Genomic DNA, 18,509 nt, shown 5'->3' with positions numbered 1-18,509 from the left:
CCATTTTATCACTGCCCCTTCTACAGAAAAGCCCTAACAATTTCCACACCCATTGGAGATACTGTTTGAGTCATTTTCTTCATTCTTTACCTCCTCCCAGTCTGGCTCAAGTACATGGGTCTCCATAATGTTCAGTGTTCAATACAGTAGCCATTTGCCTTACATGTAGCTACCATGACGGGGGAGTACAAGTTTTATTACAGTAGCCATTTGCCTTACATGTAGCTACCATGACGGGGGAGTACAAGTTTTATTACAGTAGCAATTTGCCTTACATGTAGCTACCATGACGGGGGAGTACAAGTTTTATTACAGTAGCCATTTGCCTTACATGTAGCTACCATGACGGGGGAGTACAAGTTTTATTACAGTAGCCATTTGCCTTACATGTAGCTACCATGACGGGGGAGTACAAGTTTTATTTGACTTTGGCGAATGCTTATGTTCAGCACAACTTGATAACTATAACTTCAGCCACTGTGAGTTACTTCCTATCAGGTGAAATAAGACACTAATGCCAGAGCCACATGCCAAAAGTTCTTATGATTCCTAAAGACATTTTTCCAAAATTCTCTTAAGTTCAATTATCAAAGGTCTCCTTCCAGAGTATGATGATCATCTTAAGAAATGGAACAATCATTGGCATTCTACCATGAGGCCTACCTAGTTTACTTAAGTTTTTAAAAACACAAAACACTACAATGTCTTCTTAGGAAGTTTCCTGGGTCTTTTTCAATGTTTTTCTCTAGTATAGTCTTATCTTAAACATTTAAAATTAAGAGCAAGTACAATGTGTAATTAATTCTACATGATGATAAAAATCATTGGTTGGAGAAACTGAAGAGCCACACTATAAGCAGGACTCACAGAGCACTTAGGACTTTTCTCCGCCCTCACCAGGAAGACTGAGACTCAGATACAGGACCTTACATAAGACCTCCGAGGTGGCGTGCTTTCCTATTCCTCTCCAATGAAGCCATCCGAACGCACATTCAAATCCATGTTTGAAGACCATGATTGTTTCCATTTCTTTTCGAAACTAATGATGAACTGTAAGGAACTGTTAATGGTTTGCTAGCTTCTTTCGGATCAATTCTGACATTTGGCCATGTCAGCAAAAAAAGACAGCAAGAATTCTTAAAAAACAACAACAAATGATGATGAAAAACAAACTAATGATGAACTGTAAGGAACTGTTAATGGTTTGCTAGCTTCTTTAGGATCAATTCTGACATTTGGCCATGTCAGCAAAAAAGACAGCAAGAATTCTTAAAAAACAACAACAAAATACACAAGTACTCAATTCATATAAAAGATTAATTATGCTTTTAAAAGACAAAATCCCCTTTCTTCACCTCACTGAAGACTAAAAAGTACCCCATGCAATTTCTCTCTTCAAGATAATACTCAAATTCTTCTTTCACAGTGAGCTGAAGATTTACCACTGAAAAATAATTTGTTTCTTACAGATGTCTATAGCTGTACCTAACTTTAACATACATTTAAGCCATTCAAGTGCACTCACCCTTACTCTGCAGGCTCTGATTCAGCAGTCCTAATGTGAGGCCACTCAACACTCACCCACTCTTCAGGGAAGCAAGGTCTGTGGCCAGTCTGTACCAATTGCCTTGGGAATCTCTCTTTGCTTTTGGTATTATAATTATGTATACACAGCCCCTTTCTCTAAGTGAAGCACAGGTTTCTTGAAAAGGGGGCATATATCCCAAGCACCTTTATCTCTTTCATAGCAAATGGAAAATAGGCACTCAAATGATAATGCTATGGACTGATAAAGCTTCTACTGCCTGGGATGAAGACAGTTTCAGAATCAAAGGCAGACTAACACAGGTGCTGGGGAAAGTCAAACTGCTTTTAATCACTTCCTTGGTTAGATGAAACAACAGAGTGAGTGGCATTCCACGTTGGAAAGGTTGTGGTTATGCATGTTTTTCTCCACATAGAAAATGAGGTGAATAGTGTAGTCCCACAACTTGCTAAATAAAATGTTTGCAGATTTTTTTAGGAAAGTACAGACCAAATGTCTTCTTTTGGGGACTACTAAGGGGAAGTTAGAAGACTATCCTTTCTGAAAGCAAGATTCAACAAATAAGAAAATTACAGAATTATGATGCCCAATCTGTTTATCTTATAGACTTAATATTTTTGTTTATATTATTTATCCAAGATTATAGTGTTCAGTAAATGGGAGAGCTGAAACTTGCATGTAGATGCCCTGACATCTATTTTTCACATGAATAAACACCTTCAATTGTTCTTTACAGCTTGTTAGAACATTTATTCTCAATCACTGGAAGTGTTATCAAGTTTTTTAAAAGGATATATACTATGAACAGAAAAGATTCAGAGCTAGGGAGACAACTCAGAAAGTGAAGTGAGAACCTAGATGAACCCCAGAGTTTCTCTGTGTAGCCCTGGCTATCCTAGAACTCACTCTGTAGACCAGGCTGGCCTCGAACTCAGAAATCTGCCTGCCTCTGCTGGGATCAAAGGTGTGCACCACCACGCCCAGCTTATCCATTACCTTTTGACCACTGGCAACTTCACTTCACTTACAGGAATCTATCTCTAAGATACGCTATCAAAATTGTATACACATAAGCTAATGTTTGCAGAACTATTTGACACAGCAGAAAAAAAAAGAAACAATAGTAATCTGAGAACACTACACAATGGAGCACAAGCAGTGAGAGACCTAAGTTCAATCCCCAAAACCTCCATAAAAAGTCGAGTGTTGGCATTGTAAACCTGGTCAAGAGCCAGTGGCTGGGAAGGTCCGAGGCTCCCGAGCTAGTCAGCTGAGTCTGGTGAGTAAGTTCCAAAAAAATAATGTTTTACTAAATGGACATGGCAGACTGTCTTCTGATGCTCTGGTTTATACCCATAGCTTTGTGCTGCTCCTAGCCTCCTCAGAAGTTTCTTAAAGCTGAAGACAGCAGTTAATGCAGAGGCTCATAACTGGTCAAAGTACCAATCATAAATGATAGCGGAGCAGTAGTCAGTCCTAACTGTCTAAAGATGGCATCTTATTGTCCCCTCCAAAGCTCAGGAAACATTGGGGAAAAAGGGATGGAAAGATTGTAGGAGCTGAACAATAAGGTTAGGTATGCCACAAAAAGATGTCAAATGGACACCAAAAAAAGGCTATTATACTCATGAACTCACTGCTGTTAAGGTAACCTGCACAAGGCAGAGTCTATCAGCACTCCCTCAGGGTAAGGGGAGGTATTGGCAGCTAATGACTGCTGGGGGAGGGGATGGCATTTTCATCAGTGGTGTACCCATCAAAAAGTAGCCCATGCTCATTCAACCAACCGTAACTAAACTCAGTGAGTCATACAGTCACACAGAAAAACACAGACACATGCACACATGCACGCACACACACACACTTTTTAAAAGGCATTTTATTTGAAAGGAAACTTCTTGGAAAGAAGAAAAGAGACAGAAGAGAAGAGCAGATAATATGGGTGGAAATGCCTGGAACATACTATACATACACATATATGAAACTGTCAAAGAATAAAGTAATTAAGTTAAAATTCTTTAAACTATTGGTCCTGTGGAGGTTTGATGCCCCAGTGTAGGGGGATGCTGGAGCAGTGAGGTGGGAGTTGGTGAGTGGGTGGAGGAGCACCCTCATGGAGGCAAATGGGAGGAGGGAGAGAGAAGATAGGATGGGGAGGTTGTGGAAGGGTAACCAGGAAAGGGAATATCATTTGAAATGTAAACAAATAAAATGTAAAAAAAAATTCTTTAAACTAAAGTTTAAAAGTCAGGCATGGTAATACAACTGTATAGTCCCAATATTGGGAAGGTTAGGATTCTGTGGTCAGTTAGCCTAGCCTAACTAGTCAGTTCAACGAACCACACAAGTGAGAGATGCTGTCTCAAAAATCAAGCCAGACAATATCCGAAGTTTCTTTTGGCCTCCTGATTGCACATACACATGCAACCTCCAACACATAAACACACACACACGAGTACACATGTAGAACAGTTCCATCTCAACACATTTAAGATAAAACTTGAAGCTGGAAAGCTATTTTTATAATTTCAAAGTGAAAAGTATGAATAATATGTATAGTTTAATCAAACTAGAAAAATACATATATAGACATCAAAGCAAATGACTTACATTAGTTTTTTAAAAGAAATGGCCATAAAAGTAAAAAAAAAAATACTAAGTCTTCTTATATCAGCATAATAGACAAAAATTAGAATTATCTTAACACAATTTGTCTGACTCTGAAGATCATACGTTTTATATGATTATAAAGTAAATAATAAGTTTTTAGAATCCTGACTAGAAAGATAAATAAGCAAATTTAGCAATGCATACTGAGCTAGTGGTTAAAAAAAAAAAATCACAAAAATTGAATTACAGATTTTTATTAATAAAACAAAAGAGAAACATCAAAACTACATTAAGAGGCTACAAATAGTAATACCAAGAATATGAGATGCTCTGTATCTATATCTAAATTACCAAGGGAAAAATGAGATGGGAAAGGAAGCTACAGACTTTAAACATCTTAGGCTGGTAGCTGATCAGTGGCACAGTATGTGCTCAGGATGCTCAAGGCCCTGGGCTCAATTCCAGGCAGCCTAACATTTTATAGGAGACACATAAACCAACTAGCATGCATGGAGCTCATGTGGTTCCAACTTGAGTGATCAGTTTTTAAAATAAGACACAATTAGGAATATTTAAACATCAAGTTGTATCTGAATACAACTATAAGTGTCACAATAGTGTTTTGGGGGAAATTAAACCAATGCCTGGACTCTATGACATATAACTGGTGTATAGCCCAGGCAACTTTATGAGATATAACTGGTACACAGCCCAAGCATCTTTGTGTTGCTGTTTATTTGTCTGTTCTGAGATGAGAACAGAATCCAGGATACCAATGAACTGTGTTTTATTAAAACTGTCTCAACTAATTTTAAAGAGCAGCCCATAGTGTAACCCATAGGTTACATTAAAAAAGTTATATAAAAAGGATAAATAACCCACCTGCTATGAACCTAATTAAGTGCTTCCAATAGTACTTTTTTGAAGATTGAACACTTTTATTGTTGACATCAATGACTAAAACTGACACTTATAAAAATCTTAAAAATTACACTCAGCAGACTCTACCAGTGTTTACTTAGCTCTCTAATTACTTAGCTTCCTAAACTAGGTACTATTTTCTTGGCTTCCGATACATATAAAAAAATAAAAACCAAAAGCAACAGTAATGAAGGTATTAGCTTACAGAAGCACAGGACTACCAGAGCTAGTAACAACCTAGAGTCTTAGAAAATAATAATCAAGAGATTAGTGAGATGACGTCGTCACTAAAACAACCGGAATAAAGGGTTAAAGTCTCTAAAGGTAACGGAGGATAGCTGACACAACTCCATTCAGATTTAGCCATCCCTCTCTTACGTCACATTTTCAAAACTTACACACAACCCGCGCAGAGAGCACATGCTAGGGAAGATAAGTAGAAAAGAATCCACTTCAGTTCTCAATCAACCTGTCTCTGACACAAAGGAGAAAGGGCCAATAGCACTCACTGGAAGAGTCATCACATTGTCTGTGGTTTGATGCCCATGCAGAAAGGCTTTCAAGGCACAGAATGATGTAGTCTAGAATAATTTTTTCCCCCTAAAATACTTTCGAGATAAGGGAAAAAAATTGTCATTTGACTCCTGAAATTTAGTGTTATAACTTCAGCTATTATTTTATGATCCCTACATATTTAAGAAGGTATTAGTAGGTCTTTAAAACTGAGGTTGAGTGCTTCTTACTATGGTAAAAGGATATATGGATGTTGAGAGCCAACCACTTAAGGGAAAAATGATGACCTAAGCTAAACGGGAGCTGGAGTTTTCTATGTCTGCCTGTGAAAGGCATCAAGTTGAAGCCTGAAGGGAACTCAGAGGATTATTCATTAGATAGGAGGGATACTGAGTAAGCAGGTTCCGTCACTGTGACTGAATTAGCAGTCAGACAGGCTACACACTGTTGAGATTAAACCAATGCTCTATGAATATTTGCTAAACTAGTTTAAGACGAGTTTAAAATTATTAGAACTAAGTAAGCAAATACTATGTTCACGTTGACTCTAACTTGACTTGTACTTCTGGTTTATGAGAACATCTGAGCTCCGCTTTCCAGACCATTCATCTTCACAGGAGTTCTCTGAAATGGCTTCTGTGCTTCTTCTGGTCCTACCATCCACCTTTGCTTGGAAAGATAAACACACAATGGGTTTTTAACTAGACTTTAGGAAAATTTAGGCTTTATTGGAGAAGAAATCTTCACTTAGGTATTTAACAGGGTTGATAAATTCTCTAGAAAAAGTCTGTGTTACTTAGAAATAAATGTTCTCATTCTGTTTTCTTTTGTTTGGTTGGTTTTTGAGATAGGGTTTCTCTGTATAGCCTTGGCTGCCCTGGACCTCACTCTTCTTAAACTTAGCTCTATTGACATTTTCCTACAGAAATGTTTCAATGTTTCAATTTCTTAAGAATGTTGATCTTTGAACTTCTCAGTCACCTAAAAATAATTTCCAACAGACAACTCTTTTTAAGGCTGAGGAAAAGGTTAGTAATTAGTATCCTTAAGAAGTATATGGCCTCTTATTATTGCAACAGTTCTAGAAGGTGCCACAGTACATAATAACACACACACACACAGAGAGAACGAGGGAGGGAGGGAGGGAGGGAGAGAGAAAGAGAGACAGAGAGACAGAGAGTGACAGAGACAGAGAGAGAGAGAGATCCTCTCTATAGAAGTAATTTACTGCTATATACTTACAAGTGCTAAGAAGACATATGTGGCCTCGTTTATACACAACTGTAGCCTTCAGAACTATTTTCATTTCATTTAGTTTACACTACTTTATTTTGAAAAAAGCAGAGTATTATATATAGCTTTTAAAAAAAAATGGCTTTCAAACCATAATGAGAATGAAAAGTATTTTAAGTGCAGACATTAAATTTTTTATGTGATACGGGGGAATACACACTACAAATTAAGAAATCTATTTCTAGACTCAGTTTCGCCTGTAACCAACTACACAGATTCTTGCAAGTTAATTATTATTCTTAAGCTGTGAAGAAAGTAATTTATATTCAATGATGCTAATCTCAGCTTTCTAAGAATCTACCACAATTCTCAAATGCTGTCATTACGGTCCAATTAAATTCCTCTCACGTTCACATATGGAGTTAGACCTTCAGTTTTTGTCTCAATTTGACCTTAAGAAGAGGCCAAGTAAGTTGCATACTCAAGACAGACTTCAGATGAAGAACTGGGGAAAGAATCTTTTCTAAGATGAGATGGTGTTGGGCAGGCAGGGAAGTACCAAGCACCTAGGTATGCAGGAGAGCTGGTTATTCTCCAGCTCAGAGCACTGACAAAGATTTATGTATGCTTCTAGGGTGCAGAGGTTGCAACAAGGCTAGCAGGAGGCTCTAGCAGAGCCTGTCAGATAATCACATCCTCCACCTTTTCAAATTCCTATTCTCCCAGTCGACACCAAACCAGGCTCCAGTTCCGGGTTTCCAACCAATCACATTAAGCCACAACAGAGGGCTTTGCCAGCCGGTTTCAAGGATCCAGAGAGAGATTCATAAGACCCCAACACCTGTCGGCTTCACACACCTCTCCATGTGGAAGAAAACATTAGGTGTACCCTAGGTCCCTTAGGATTCTGGTGCCCCAAGCAGGCCCTCAACGTCCACAAAACTGAAACGAACTCCAGGGGCCTCAGCGATGACCTCCCTCCCACGGATCACTTACTCCCCCCAAGGCGAATTCTCCTATTTGCAGGTTCCAAGCCCTGACTGTGCTTTCGAAGGCCTTGTGGACCGCAGGCTTAAGGAGCCAAAAGAACGGCCAAAGTGAAGATAGTGCCCGGGGGTGCACACCTCGCCAGCGGAGGAGAGTCGAAGCAAGCAGGGGGCTGCACCGTTTCCCCTCGCAGAGGGCGGGAGGCGCTCAGGGACACAGTCGGAGGGTTTGTCACCCCGACATCCACTCACCAGGAGCAGCAAGGAGCATCTGAGGTCTGCTAAAGACAGGAAGACCGCAGGATTCATGGTAACGACGGGGTCGACGGCGGGGTCAGGAGGTGGCGGCTAGGACTGGACCGGGCTAGAAAAGGGCTGGGCTCCGGGGCCGGCGGCAGCGGCACCTCGTCCTCTCGACCCGGAGCTCCAGCGGCGAACACCCGGGACAACTTCCAGAGAGGCCTCTCACGCCCTCACTTCCGGGTCCTGCCCATCTCGAAGCACGTCGGGAAATGTAGTCCATACTGTAGTTTCATTGACCATGTCATCGGAGAGCTGGGACTCTCTTTCCCAGTAAGCCCTGTGCCCACGACGGCCAAGCCATCTGTGCGCGGGGCTCTTCGGGATTGGAAGGGACCGCGTACCTCTGTGCCTCCGGGACGGGAACTACAATTCCCAGAGGGCTGTGCGGCCTGGAGCCCCAGGCTACTTCTTCAGTGCTCCCGGGCTCTAGTGTCCTGGGGTCTGTTCCTGTGGGCGCAGAGGCCTGGCTTGGCGGTAGGGGCGGCCCTGTGAGGGTTGTGCCTCCTGGGGCGGCCCCGGGACGCCATTCTTGGAGTCAGGGGTGAGTAGGAAGCGGTCCAGCATCGGCGGCTCGGGTAGGATGGAGAGCACCGCCCCGGGCTGCTGCTGCGTTTTCTTGGCCCGCCTGATCTGAGGTGTGGCCTGAGCCTCCATCCCTGGCCTCCAAGCTGCTGCCTCTTCTTTCTGTGCTACTTCCTCCGTTATATAAGGAGAATCACCACTGGGGCTTCGGTCAATCGCTTACCCAGGGTTGTTTCAGAGGGTCCGTGAAACGAAGAGAACAGGGATGGGAAAGCGTGCTGTAAACTGTAAAGCGCAGTGCCCAAGTGGCCATGACCACTTCTTACAGTACAATTACGAACTAACCAAGTAATAAAGGATTTTAACTTGGTGTATGGTAGCTTTCCAGGATCTTCTGTGAACATCCAGCTAGATCCATGTGCCTGGAAAGTTAACCACATCATCACTACTTAGAAGGCATTCTTCATTTGTGATTCTCCCTACTCCAGTTCTTTGCTTCAGCCTTCCTGCTGCCTGAAGTGGCCTTACCCTTTTTCTTTCTGGCTTGCCATCTCAAGTGTCACCACTTCTGACATTTGATTCCCCTGACATCTGTGACAGTCACCAAATCTTTCTTCCTAAGCAGAATTGCTTTTTCTGTGTGTGAGCTCAGCACCACTACGTTTGCATAGCAGTAATTAGAGTGTTTTATTGCACAGGCTTATTTTATAATTATTTAATGATGATGATACATTTTAAAGCACTAACAAAGTGGCTTTGATTTCTTTCTATAAAAAATTATTTATTGGGGTGGGGACAACAAGGAAATGAGCATCTCTGCTAAAGGAGAAGAAGGAGAAGAAGAAGAAGAAGAAGAAGAAGAAGAAGAAGAAGAAGACAAAGACATCGATGAAGAACTAGCAACAGCACCTAGAGGAACGGCTTTCCCAGGGAGACAAAATTGAAGTGTGGTGGGGCCAATACTTAAACCCACTACATCCTAAGGCAGTGGTCTTATCAATGTAACGTTCATCATTCTCTGACCAAGCCCAAGTTTCATTAAAATAAGAAATTGATAAACAGGAGGATTGGTTATGGTGGTAAATGCTTGTCCTCCCAGCACTTGAGAGGTTGAGATGGAAGGATCAGGAGTTTAAGGCCACCGTGGGCTACATAATAAATTCCCAGGCAACCTAGTCTTTAAATTTCAAGACCCTATCTTTCAAAAAATAAACGGAGAGAAAAAAAGAAAAAAAAGAAAGGAAGGAAGAAAAGAACAGAACTCATTGCTCCCTGAAGCTAAACTTTGGTCTGATTTACCCTTTGGACGTGAGACTCACCCATGACATGTCATAGCTTTCACTTAGCACCACTGAATACCTATTACTGGGCTGACTGCTAGCATTGTGGTTAAGCAATATAATTATTAAAGAAATAGAAATAACTATTTTAACATTTTTTCAAAGTAGCAAGTAAGGTTTTTTGTGGTCTAGCATGCCTAAAACTCTGTTCACGTTGGATCCACAATGATGTTTTAGAATTCAGAACAGTACCTAGAATAGTTGGCATTCTACTTGTTAAATAAAGAAACAGTTAACCGTTTTAATTTTTCATATTTACTAAGATCTAAAGACACACTGTGATCATTAACAGAACTGAGCCAGGAACTCAAATGTAGTCTCCTACTTTCACCTCACTCATTGTTTTGTAGTCTCTCAAGTGATTTTGATACAATCCTACATGACACTCTTCGTTCTACCATGTCAGACATGCTCAGACAAAACAGAAGCGTCTCCCAACACTTCTGTATTTTTTGCCAGCATGTTTACTAACATTGTCAGCAAATTAAGTGAAAAGCTAACCTTTACTATAGTTTACTATTTTCTAAATTAGAACAATTCAGCAATCCTTGTCAGTTTCGAAAGAACTATGTCAGAAACATATGCAAGCATGTGTAAGTCTTTCTACGATGTCAGATTTTAGTAAATGACAATAAAATCACAAAGTATAATGGTTCCAATGGTAGCCTTTTGCTAGCTAATCCCACCTACTTTGGTAATCTGGCCAGGGCATATGCAGTTTTTTTTTTTATTCTGATCTCAATTACTATTATTAACTCTCATATCAAAATGGCACACAGTAACTATGCAGATATGTGGTTTATAGAATGAATACAATGTAAAGAAGCTATGACTGCAAGCTCAGGAGTGGGCTGATCAAAACTTCAAGCATATTCTGTCTTGATAAGTAACAACCCTAAAACAGTTTTAGAGCAAGCCGTTGGCTGTTCAAATCAGACCACAAGAGAGTCAGGGTAGAGGGCAAAGATGTAGTTGGCTGCAGAAACAAGAGGACAGAACCAGATTAGAACAGGAACAGTGGATTCAGTTCCAGACAGGCTAACAGGTGGATGGGCAGATAGCAGTCAAGTAGGCCAAGTCAAACACCCAGGGACCCAGCTGACCCTCAAGGAGAGTTGAGAACTGTGCCTGCCAGTCCTTAGTGCACACATACACTAGAACTCAGAAGATAGTTTGGTGGGGGGTCATTGCCCCTGCGATGCTAGGTGTCTTCCACTCCATGGTAAGGAAGTTACAACCCACCCTTGGTCTGACATGTCCAATAAGTCCTTGGGGCTGGCTTCCTTGGTATGATTTTAATATGCTCATATCCTTCCACGGTCTCGGTATACCTTTATAGGATGCTGCCCTCTCTGTTCTCAGGAGTAAGTCATTTATCGGTCTGTGCTTCAGTGGTAGCTGGGCAGGAGTTAGTGTTTACTTCCATCCAGGAGCACAGTCATCATCTACCCTCAAAACAGTTCAAAAGCAGCTAATAAAGTGGAGTGTCTCAGGACCAGGCACAGGCTGAAAACCCTCCATTTTATACAATATGGAGTAATTTAAAGTAGGACGCTGGCTAACCTCAACAAATATTGTATGGAATCATATTACCTCCGAATGTATTAATCTTAGAAGTCAATGCGACTTTTAAACTCTATGCCTAGTGGAAATGTCATCTTTTCTCATTCCTTGAGAAAGATCTCTAAAGAGCCCAATTTTCTAATCTATAGTTAAGCAAGCTGTACAGAAGCCATCCAGTTTGCCATGTCAGCACTTGTAGAAGTAGGAGTGAGTTTTAAGTCCTATTTAATATCTATAATCAATCATAGTTGGCACTCACAAGACAGGTTTGAGAAGTATTTCTGCTTGTACTCACTGTACTCAATTTCTGTTTCAGGTTACTAGGTTTGTGGAGAAAACTATGAACATATCCGAGGATGTACTCTCTACGGGGTCCTCATTAGCATCTCAGGTTCATGCCGCTGCAGTTAATGGAGATAAAGGTGCCCTTCAGAGACTCATTGTTGGTAAGCAGTCCCCTGTAAACTTAGATGCTGTGTCTGGCTGGAGAGATGGTTTATTTGGTAAAGTTGTCTGCCACACAAGCATGAGGTCCTGAGCTGAGATGGCTAGCACCAGTGCAGAAGCCAGTGTGGTATATCTGTAATGCCAATTCTGATGTGAGGCAGACAGGAGGATCTTTACAACTCATGACTGGTCAGCCTGGCTGAATTGATGAACTCAAGGTTCAGTGCCTGTGATGTAGCTTAGCAAGTAAAGGTACTTGCTGCCAACCTGAGGACTTGAGTTGGATTCCTGAGACCCACCTGGTGGAAGGAGAAAAACAACACCTGCAAATTCTCTGACTGCTGCATGGGTATTATACCACACACACACACACACACACAACTCCTGCAAGTTCTCTGACTGCTGCATGGGTATTATACTACACACACACACACACACACACACACACACACATACACATTCAAATATCAAATGAATATATAAATGTAATTTTTTTTTTTTTTTTTAAGGAAAAAGGTAGAGAGCAATTGAAGATGGCACCCAGTGCTGACTTCTGGCTTCTGCATGTACGTGGTTACATATACAAATAACAAAGAAATGCAAACTAATAAAAACAACTCTGTTCTTAGGGAGTTTATTGATCATTTAAATTTGTAATACACTTAAACATTTAAAAATATAATAGTAGTTATATTTTATTCCAGTGCTTGGACAAGAAAGAAATTAAATCCTGAAGGTTCACAACACGGATTAGGATGAAGCAAAAATTACTTGATAAATTTACTATACAATATAGTCAAAGTATTTAAGTTTCTAGGGAGAACATTTTGTTCTAGTGAGAACAAAATGAATATTGTACAGAATTAAATCCAAAATGGCTAAAATACTTCAAGAATTTCGAAAACCCCAACCCACATAATCACAAGTCTCAAAAGAGAACAAATAAAATGAAAATAAACATTTGTAATGTTAATAGATGTTACTGTTTGACAGTGGCATGATTGATTACTTGGGCAGTAAATTCGAAAATACTTGAACCTTCATTCTTGTTTCTTTAGAATTTTTTCAGTTTACACCCCCACATTTCCCACCTGTGAACTCTAGCCTCTTGCACACCTCAAGGGTGTTTCTGTTCTTTGGGACTTTTCTCTATACCGTCTATTACCCAGCTCCCCGTCACCACCATTTTGCTTTGTTCTCTACTACTAAACAAAGTCTTACTTCTTTAAGAATGAAATAAATGGTCTCAAATTTTGTATGCCCTACAAACATTCCTCTCCCTCTTTCAGACACATTATCCTCACTTCACCTCAAGTTGCCTGTATCCATAGTTCCTCCTTGGGACTTGACGTCTTCACAGCACTCGTCTGAATGCTCTGTCATTGAACTAAAACACTTCCAGATCACTTACTGATGAGAAGCCTCCCTGAGCCTTCCAACCTATTATCTTCCCTAGCTTTTAACCATCAGTTTCTGTTTGTCTGTCTCCCTAGTCAGCCTTGACTACTTAGTCTACTATTAAAACTTTCTCCTGGAAAAATTCACATTTTTGCTCACATCCTGTTTTACCTAGCTATCATCCTTCCAAATCTGGAGGGACCTAATTTATATACCCTTGACAACTCCAGAGCAGTAAGTCATAGCTTGAAAATGTATATATAATATGATTATTTATGATCCCTGCTTCAGAAATTGCTCTACACTCAACTGCCTATCATACCACAGTCCTCTGTTGTGAATGCTTGGTACCTTCTTGTCTGCTGAAACCTCAGCTCTCTGCTGCTCCTTCTTTTCTCAGATGATACTGTGTGATCCCTAGAGAAAAGAAGGCATTAAGTAGGAACTCCTTCATCTAGTAGAATGATATCTACAAATCTCCCTATATTTGTACCTATCCTCTTCTTTTTTTTCCTGACAAAATGGAAAATATTCAGCTTCCTCTCAAAGACCAGTTCTTCTTGCCAAGTTCTGTATTCTGACCATCTCTTCTTCCCAGGGAATTTACTACACTTGGTTAAACTTCTGATGATATCTTCAACCTTTTTTTTTATTCTTCTATTAGAAATTTTCCCCAATAACATTTAAATGTGCTGTTGTTGCTAGTAGTTAGAAACATCATCTCTGTCCTTTTATCTGCCTGTACATATTGCTATATCTCACAGCTTGCCCTCACAACTATATTGATGCACAGCTAAACTGCCACAGCTGTAAATTGAGTAAGTCAAACATAAAATCTTACTCATCATGAAAGTATGAAGGTACATGGGGTAGATAGAAATCTGTGCTTCACACAATCGAGCAGAGCTGCTGCCAGAGCGTGGCTCTGCAGAACTCAGCATTGGCATGGTCTGCTTGGTGCTTAGAAGGCAGACACCGTCTTTGCAGTGAAAGTCTAATTTTCAGAGAGAGTGAGTGCAAAGAATAATTTATGAAGGAGGTAGACTAAAATTAAGGACAGAATCATACACTAGGAAGAAAGAGGCTGAAGAAACAGCCTTTTCCAGGATAGTGCGATGTCTCATTAAAAACCAGAGTACACAGTTCCAGACAAGCAAACTAAGATGTAACCTCCATCAATCTTAAAGAGCAGTACGTTGTTATTAGCCCGCAGCCACGTTAGTACTTTGCCAGTGTTGGTTCGAGACAGCATTTCATTTAGCCCAGGCTGACCTCAAACTCCCTTGTCCTGAAGATGATGTTGATCCTGATCGTCTGCCTCCTACAGGCTGACCCGTGCAGTACCTCCTTTGTTCATTCTTTTCTCTTTTTGAGAGTCAAGTCCAGGATTTGACACATGTAAATATTTGTCATACCCCTATACCCAGCTTGGCTTTATAATAATCATACTGTAGTTTTGCCCTTTTTGAATTTGCCCTTACTGTTTCAGCTCTGCTTGAGTTGAGAAAACAAAATGTCTGTATGCTTACAGTCTCTCCTGGCTTATAAACACTTTCATTTCTTGTCATCATGCTTGAAACAACGTTTAGATGGCCGCTTGTACCTCTTTGCCCCTCCAGCCTCTCCTTGCACAAGTTGTTTCCTAGGAAAACTTGCTTTCTTTCCATTTCTCTAGTCTGCCAAGCCCTTTTCCATCTCAAGGCTTTTACCTGCTATTGTCTGTCTGCCTAACTCTCAATCACCTTCATGCTCTGTGCCATAAAGCTACTTCTTCAAAGAGAACTGCTCTAACAATCCAGTCTCACTTCAGTCTTCGCATTATATCCTCTCCTGGCACTCCATAGGCTTCCATCATAGAGAGTATATAAATGACTCTTGTAATGTCTTTCTCTTCCACATAATCTAGTGACTTCTGTAAGAGTAGACTGAATATTTAATTTGTTACCATATCTAGCACAGTGCTTGACACATAGTAGGCATGTGAGAAATATTTGTTGAAGAACTGGGTAAATATTATAACTGTTATTTAATTATCTTTTCTTCCCAGTAGTCTATGACTACCATAAGGGCCAAGACTAAAATTGAATTGAGTTAAATTAAATTGAATTGAAAGACAGATTGAGACAAAATTCCCTGAGGTGGAAAAAACTTGAATCACAGTACCTCAAGAAAAAAAAAGAAGCCTGTAAAATGACTTCTTCATTATTTTAATGAAAAATAAAATATTCAAAAGAAAACAAAATGTGTGGTTATGTTAGTTCATTCTTAAAAAATTAACTAATTGTATCATTATAAAACTTGAAACTTTTATATAATTTAATATACCCAAAAGAAAATTATTAAAAACTAAAAAACATAACATGTAACAAGTATAGAGCTAATAAATTCCTTGCCAAAAAAATAAAAACAAGAAATAAAAAAAAAAAACCAAAGAAATAAAATAAAAAAATAAATAAATAAATAAATAAATAACTTCCTTGCTTGATCCCTATGTTTTCTGTCACCTTGGCCAAGGAACTCCTGGCTTGTTGTTATCTGAGGGCCACTGCTGGTCTTTTCCTCATTGTGCCATTGTGTTTTCTGTGCATGCAGCCACACCTTTATTCTGTGGCATTTCCCAACTTCTGTATGTTCACGCTAAAATATCTGTTCTGTTCGATCTTAAATTCAGTCTATTTTAAACATCTTTTTACATACCACATGTTTGATGATCGCTACATATGTGCTATTTCTCTTCCCTATACTAGTGTCATAGTACTACTGATGAATTATTTTTCTTGGATCTTTGTTCACCAGCTGCTCAGTGACTTCATTCACTTTAGCATTTTCTGTTTTCCCATCTCTGTTTCCATGGAGAAGTATGCCAGGATGCGTTTGCCTCCATGGAAACGGATGACTGTCTCTTTCTACTCACACAACTAATTAAATCGAACCCTTTCTGAGCAGCCCATTGTCCTGGAGGAAACTGAAGAGGCCTTCTCTGAGTGAAACATCTTTTTAGTAGCAGTCCTTGCTGTTACACCTAACAAATGACTGCTCTAGTGTTTTCTACTTCCTAGCTCACCCACTGACCCATCCTCTGGCTCAGCTACAGCTTTTATTACACTGTCCACCTTCTGATCAAGCATAATTTCTCTGAATCATTTCCCCACTTAGCATCTCTGAAGAAGTTGGATATGGAATGAGCCCTGTAATTGGCAGAGTCCGAGTACTATTTCAAGTATTTCTTCCTTTACCTTAAATTAATATAAAATATTAAGTTCAATGTTTTATAAAATATAAAATGGTTATAACAAAATATTTAATGATTTACATTTTATAAATATGATTATTAAAGCATAGTTGTCCCTGTGCCAACAGATCCAACTAAGTGAAGATTGGAGATTTTGGGGGGAAAACTTGTCTATACTGTACAATGTACAGTCTATTTTGTCTTTTTCCTCTAGACAGTATTCTAAAATGACTCTGGAACATTTTCATTGTATTAAGTATTATAAGTAATCTAGAGATAATTTAAGAAATATGGAAGAACACTATGTCAGTACGATATACTTATAAAGGACTTGAGCATCTACAGATATTGGTAACTAGAAAGGCCAGAGCCATTCTTCCCTGGACACCAAAGGAAGACTGTGTACATGATTATACTTGCTAGTATTAGTAATAAAATTAGCTAGCCTTCATAGTCATGGTTTATGTATCAGTCACTGTGTTATGTATTTTGTAACTCATCAACAAATTTAACAATACATTCAAAGAGTTTTGGGAACTCTTATTAGTTATTTCATAGGTAAGGAAATTGAGAGGTTAAAATTATTTGTCCTATATGTAGCAAAACTGAGAGTGCAGCCAGGAAGCTTGTGTCTAGAATCGTACTTCTAACTAGTAACCTATGGAACTTCACTGTATGTTTCTGCACACACATGTACTTCCATACTTAAATGTAGAGAATAAGGGAGGAAGAACAGTCTAGCCTTAGGCTTTGCTGATGAACTGAATGGTTATCTAGATTGAATTTGTCTTAACATTATGTTTGGGGGAGGGTGGGGGGTGAACATGCCTGTGTGCGTATGCACAGCAGGGTGCATGGACCATAGACTCTTTTGGCAGTGTTGTAAAGCTTGTAGACCTATCCTCAGAAAAGAAAAATAGATCTGAAATAAAATCTACAGGACTCAAAAGGAAAGCCAATAGATTGCCATATAGTTATAGCATAACTTCTGGAACATATTCAACAGCAAAATCCAAAGGACAGGTCTCCCAGATGTGGCAATTCTGAAATAGTTGTGGGTGCAAGAGATCTTTTAAGATGTTTGTAATGATTATAATGGAAAAAATTACTTAGACTCATGTTATACACCCTGGAGAACCCTCAATGACAGCAAATGCCTTCCCTAGACTGACAGTATGAAGAATGGGGGAGATAAGTGAAGGCAGATGAAATGAGGCAGCCGTGATGTCAGTGAAGGTGACATGCTAGAACAAGCAGCAGCATATCATTGGGGATCGTTTAATTTGCAGGGCAGTGCTGTGATAGAGCAGTTGTGGATTGGCACAACTGTCACTAATAGTGATGGCATTCTTCTCAGTTAGAGCTGGAGCTCAGGTTTCCTCACCGGCCAGCCACTAGCCACTCAGATTCTGCTGCGTCAACTAGCCTTGCAATTACCAAGTGAGATCCAGCAGTGACTTCCTGACACAGTTCCACTATGCCTTCCGAGCTGTGCTCAGACGCTGCAGAAGGCCAGCCCCAGCTGAACAAACCCCAATTGGTCATAGAAGAAAAGCCATCTCCACAGCTGCCAGAATAATTAAAACCACCATAAGGCACACTAGCCAGCTGCTTCTGTGTTGTATGTCCCTGAGAATGGCCAGCCTCTCTCAAGTCCCACCTCCATAACAACATGTCAATGTTACTTAAAATTCCCAGGCACCAAAATGCTTTGTCTCCAAAATATTATTATTGTGTAGACTTGATCAGTGTTGGTTAATGTTATAATTGAAGAAAATAGAAAGAGATTAGGCTAAGTAGATAAAGCCCCCTCTCAGGTACTTCCTTTGGGCCCCAAACCCCTGAACCTCATTACTCAGAAACTAGCCAGAAAGTCATTACGTGTGTCCCACCCT

General features: G+C 39.9%; 2 protein-coding genes across 5 annotated transcripts in view; one reads left to right on the top strand and one right to left on the bottom strand.

Annotated features, from left to right (window-relative positions):
* Erp44 (endoplasmic reticulum protein 44) overlaps window positions 1-8,284 on the bottom strand; it is an 83,631-nt gene extending 75,347 nt beyond the window's left edge. Inside the window, exon 1 of one of the 2 annotated variants that reach the window (XM_021160872.3) lies at window positions 8,062-8,284. In XM_021160872.3, coding sequence (XP_021016531.1) covers window positions 8,062-8,118 — 57 coding nt within the window. In that variant the 5' untranslated portion in view covers window positions 8,119-8,284. The remainder of the gene's footprint in view (window positions 1-8,061) is intronic. The other variant, XM_085839305.1, reaches the window with a different exon arrangement.
* An 88-nt stretch (window positions 8,285-8,372) lies between these two features.
* Window positions 8,373-18,509, top strand: part of Invs (inversin) — a 149,108-nt gene continuing 138,971 nt past the window's right edge. For all 3 annotated transcript variants that reach the window (XM_029476079.2, XM_085839302.1, XM_085839300.1), the window contains exons 1-2: window positions 8,373-8,653; window positions 11,854-11,983. In XM_029476079.2, coding sequence (XP_029331939.1) covers window positions 11,878-11,983 — 106 coding nt within the window. In that variant the 5' untranslated portion in view covers window positions 8,373-8,653; window positions 11,854-11,877. The remainder of the gene's footprint in view (window positions 8,654-11,853; window positions 11,984-18,509) is intronic.

This window comes from Mus caroli, unplaced genomic scaffold (genome assembly GCF_978045245.1).
Source record: "Mus caroli unplaced genomic scaffold, Mus_caroli_1 scaffold_6, whole genome shotgun sequence".
Classification (NCBI taxonomy): Eukaryota; Metazoa; Chordata; class Mammalia; order Rodentia; family Muridae; genus Mus; species Mus caroli.
The sequence above is the reverse complement of the archived record's forward strand: the minus strand, read 5'-3'. Positions and strand labels throughout refer to the sequence as shown.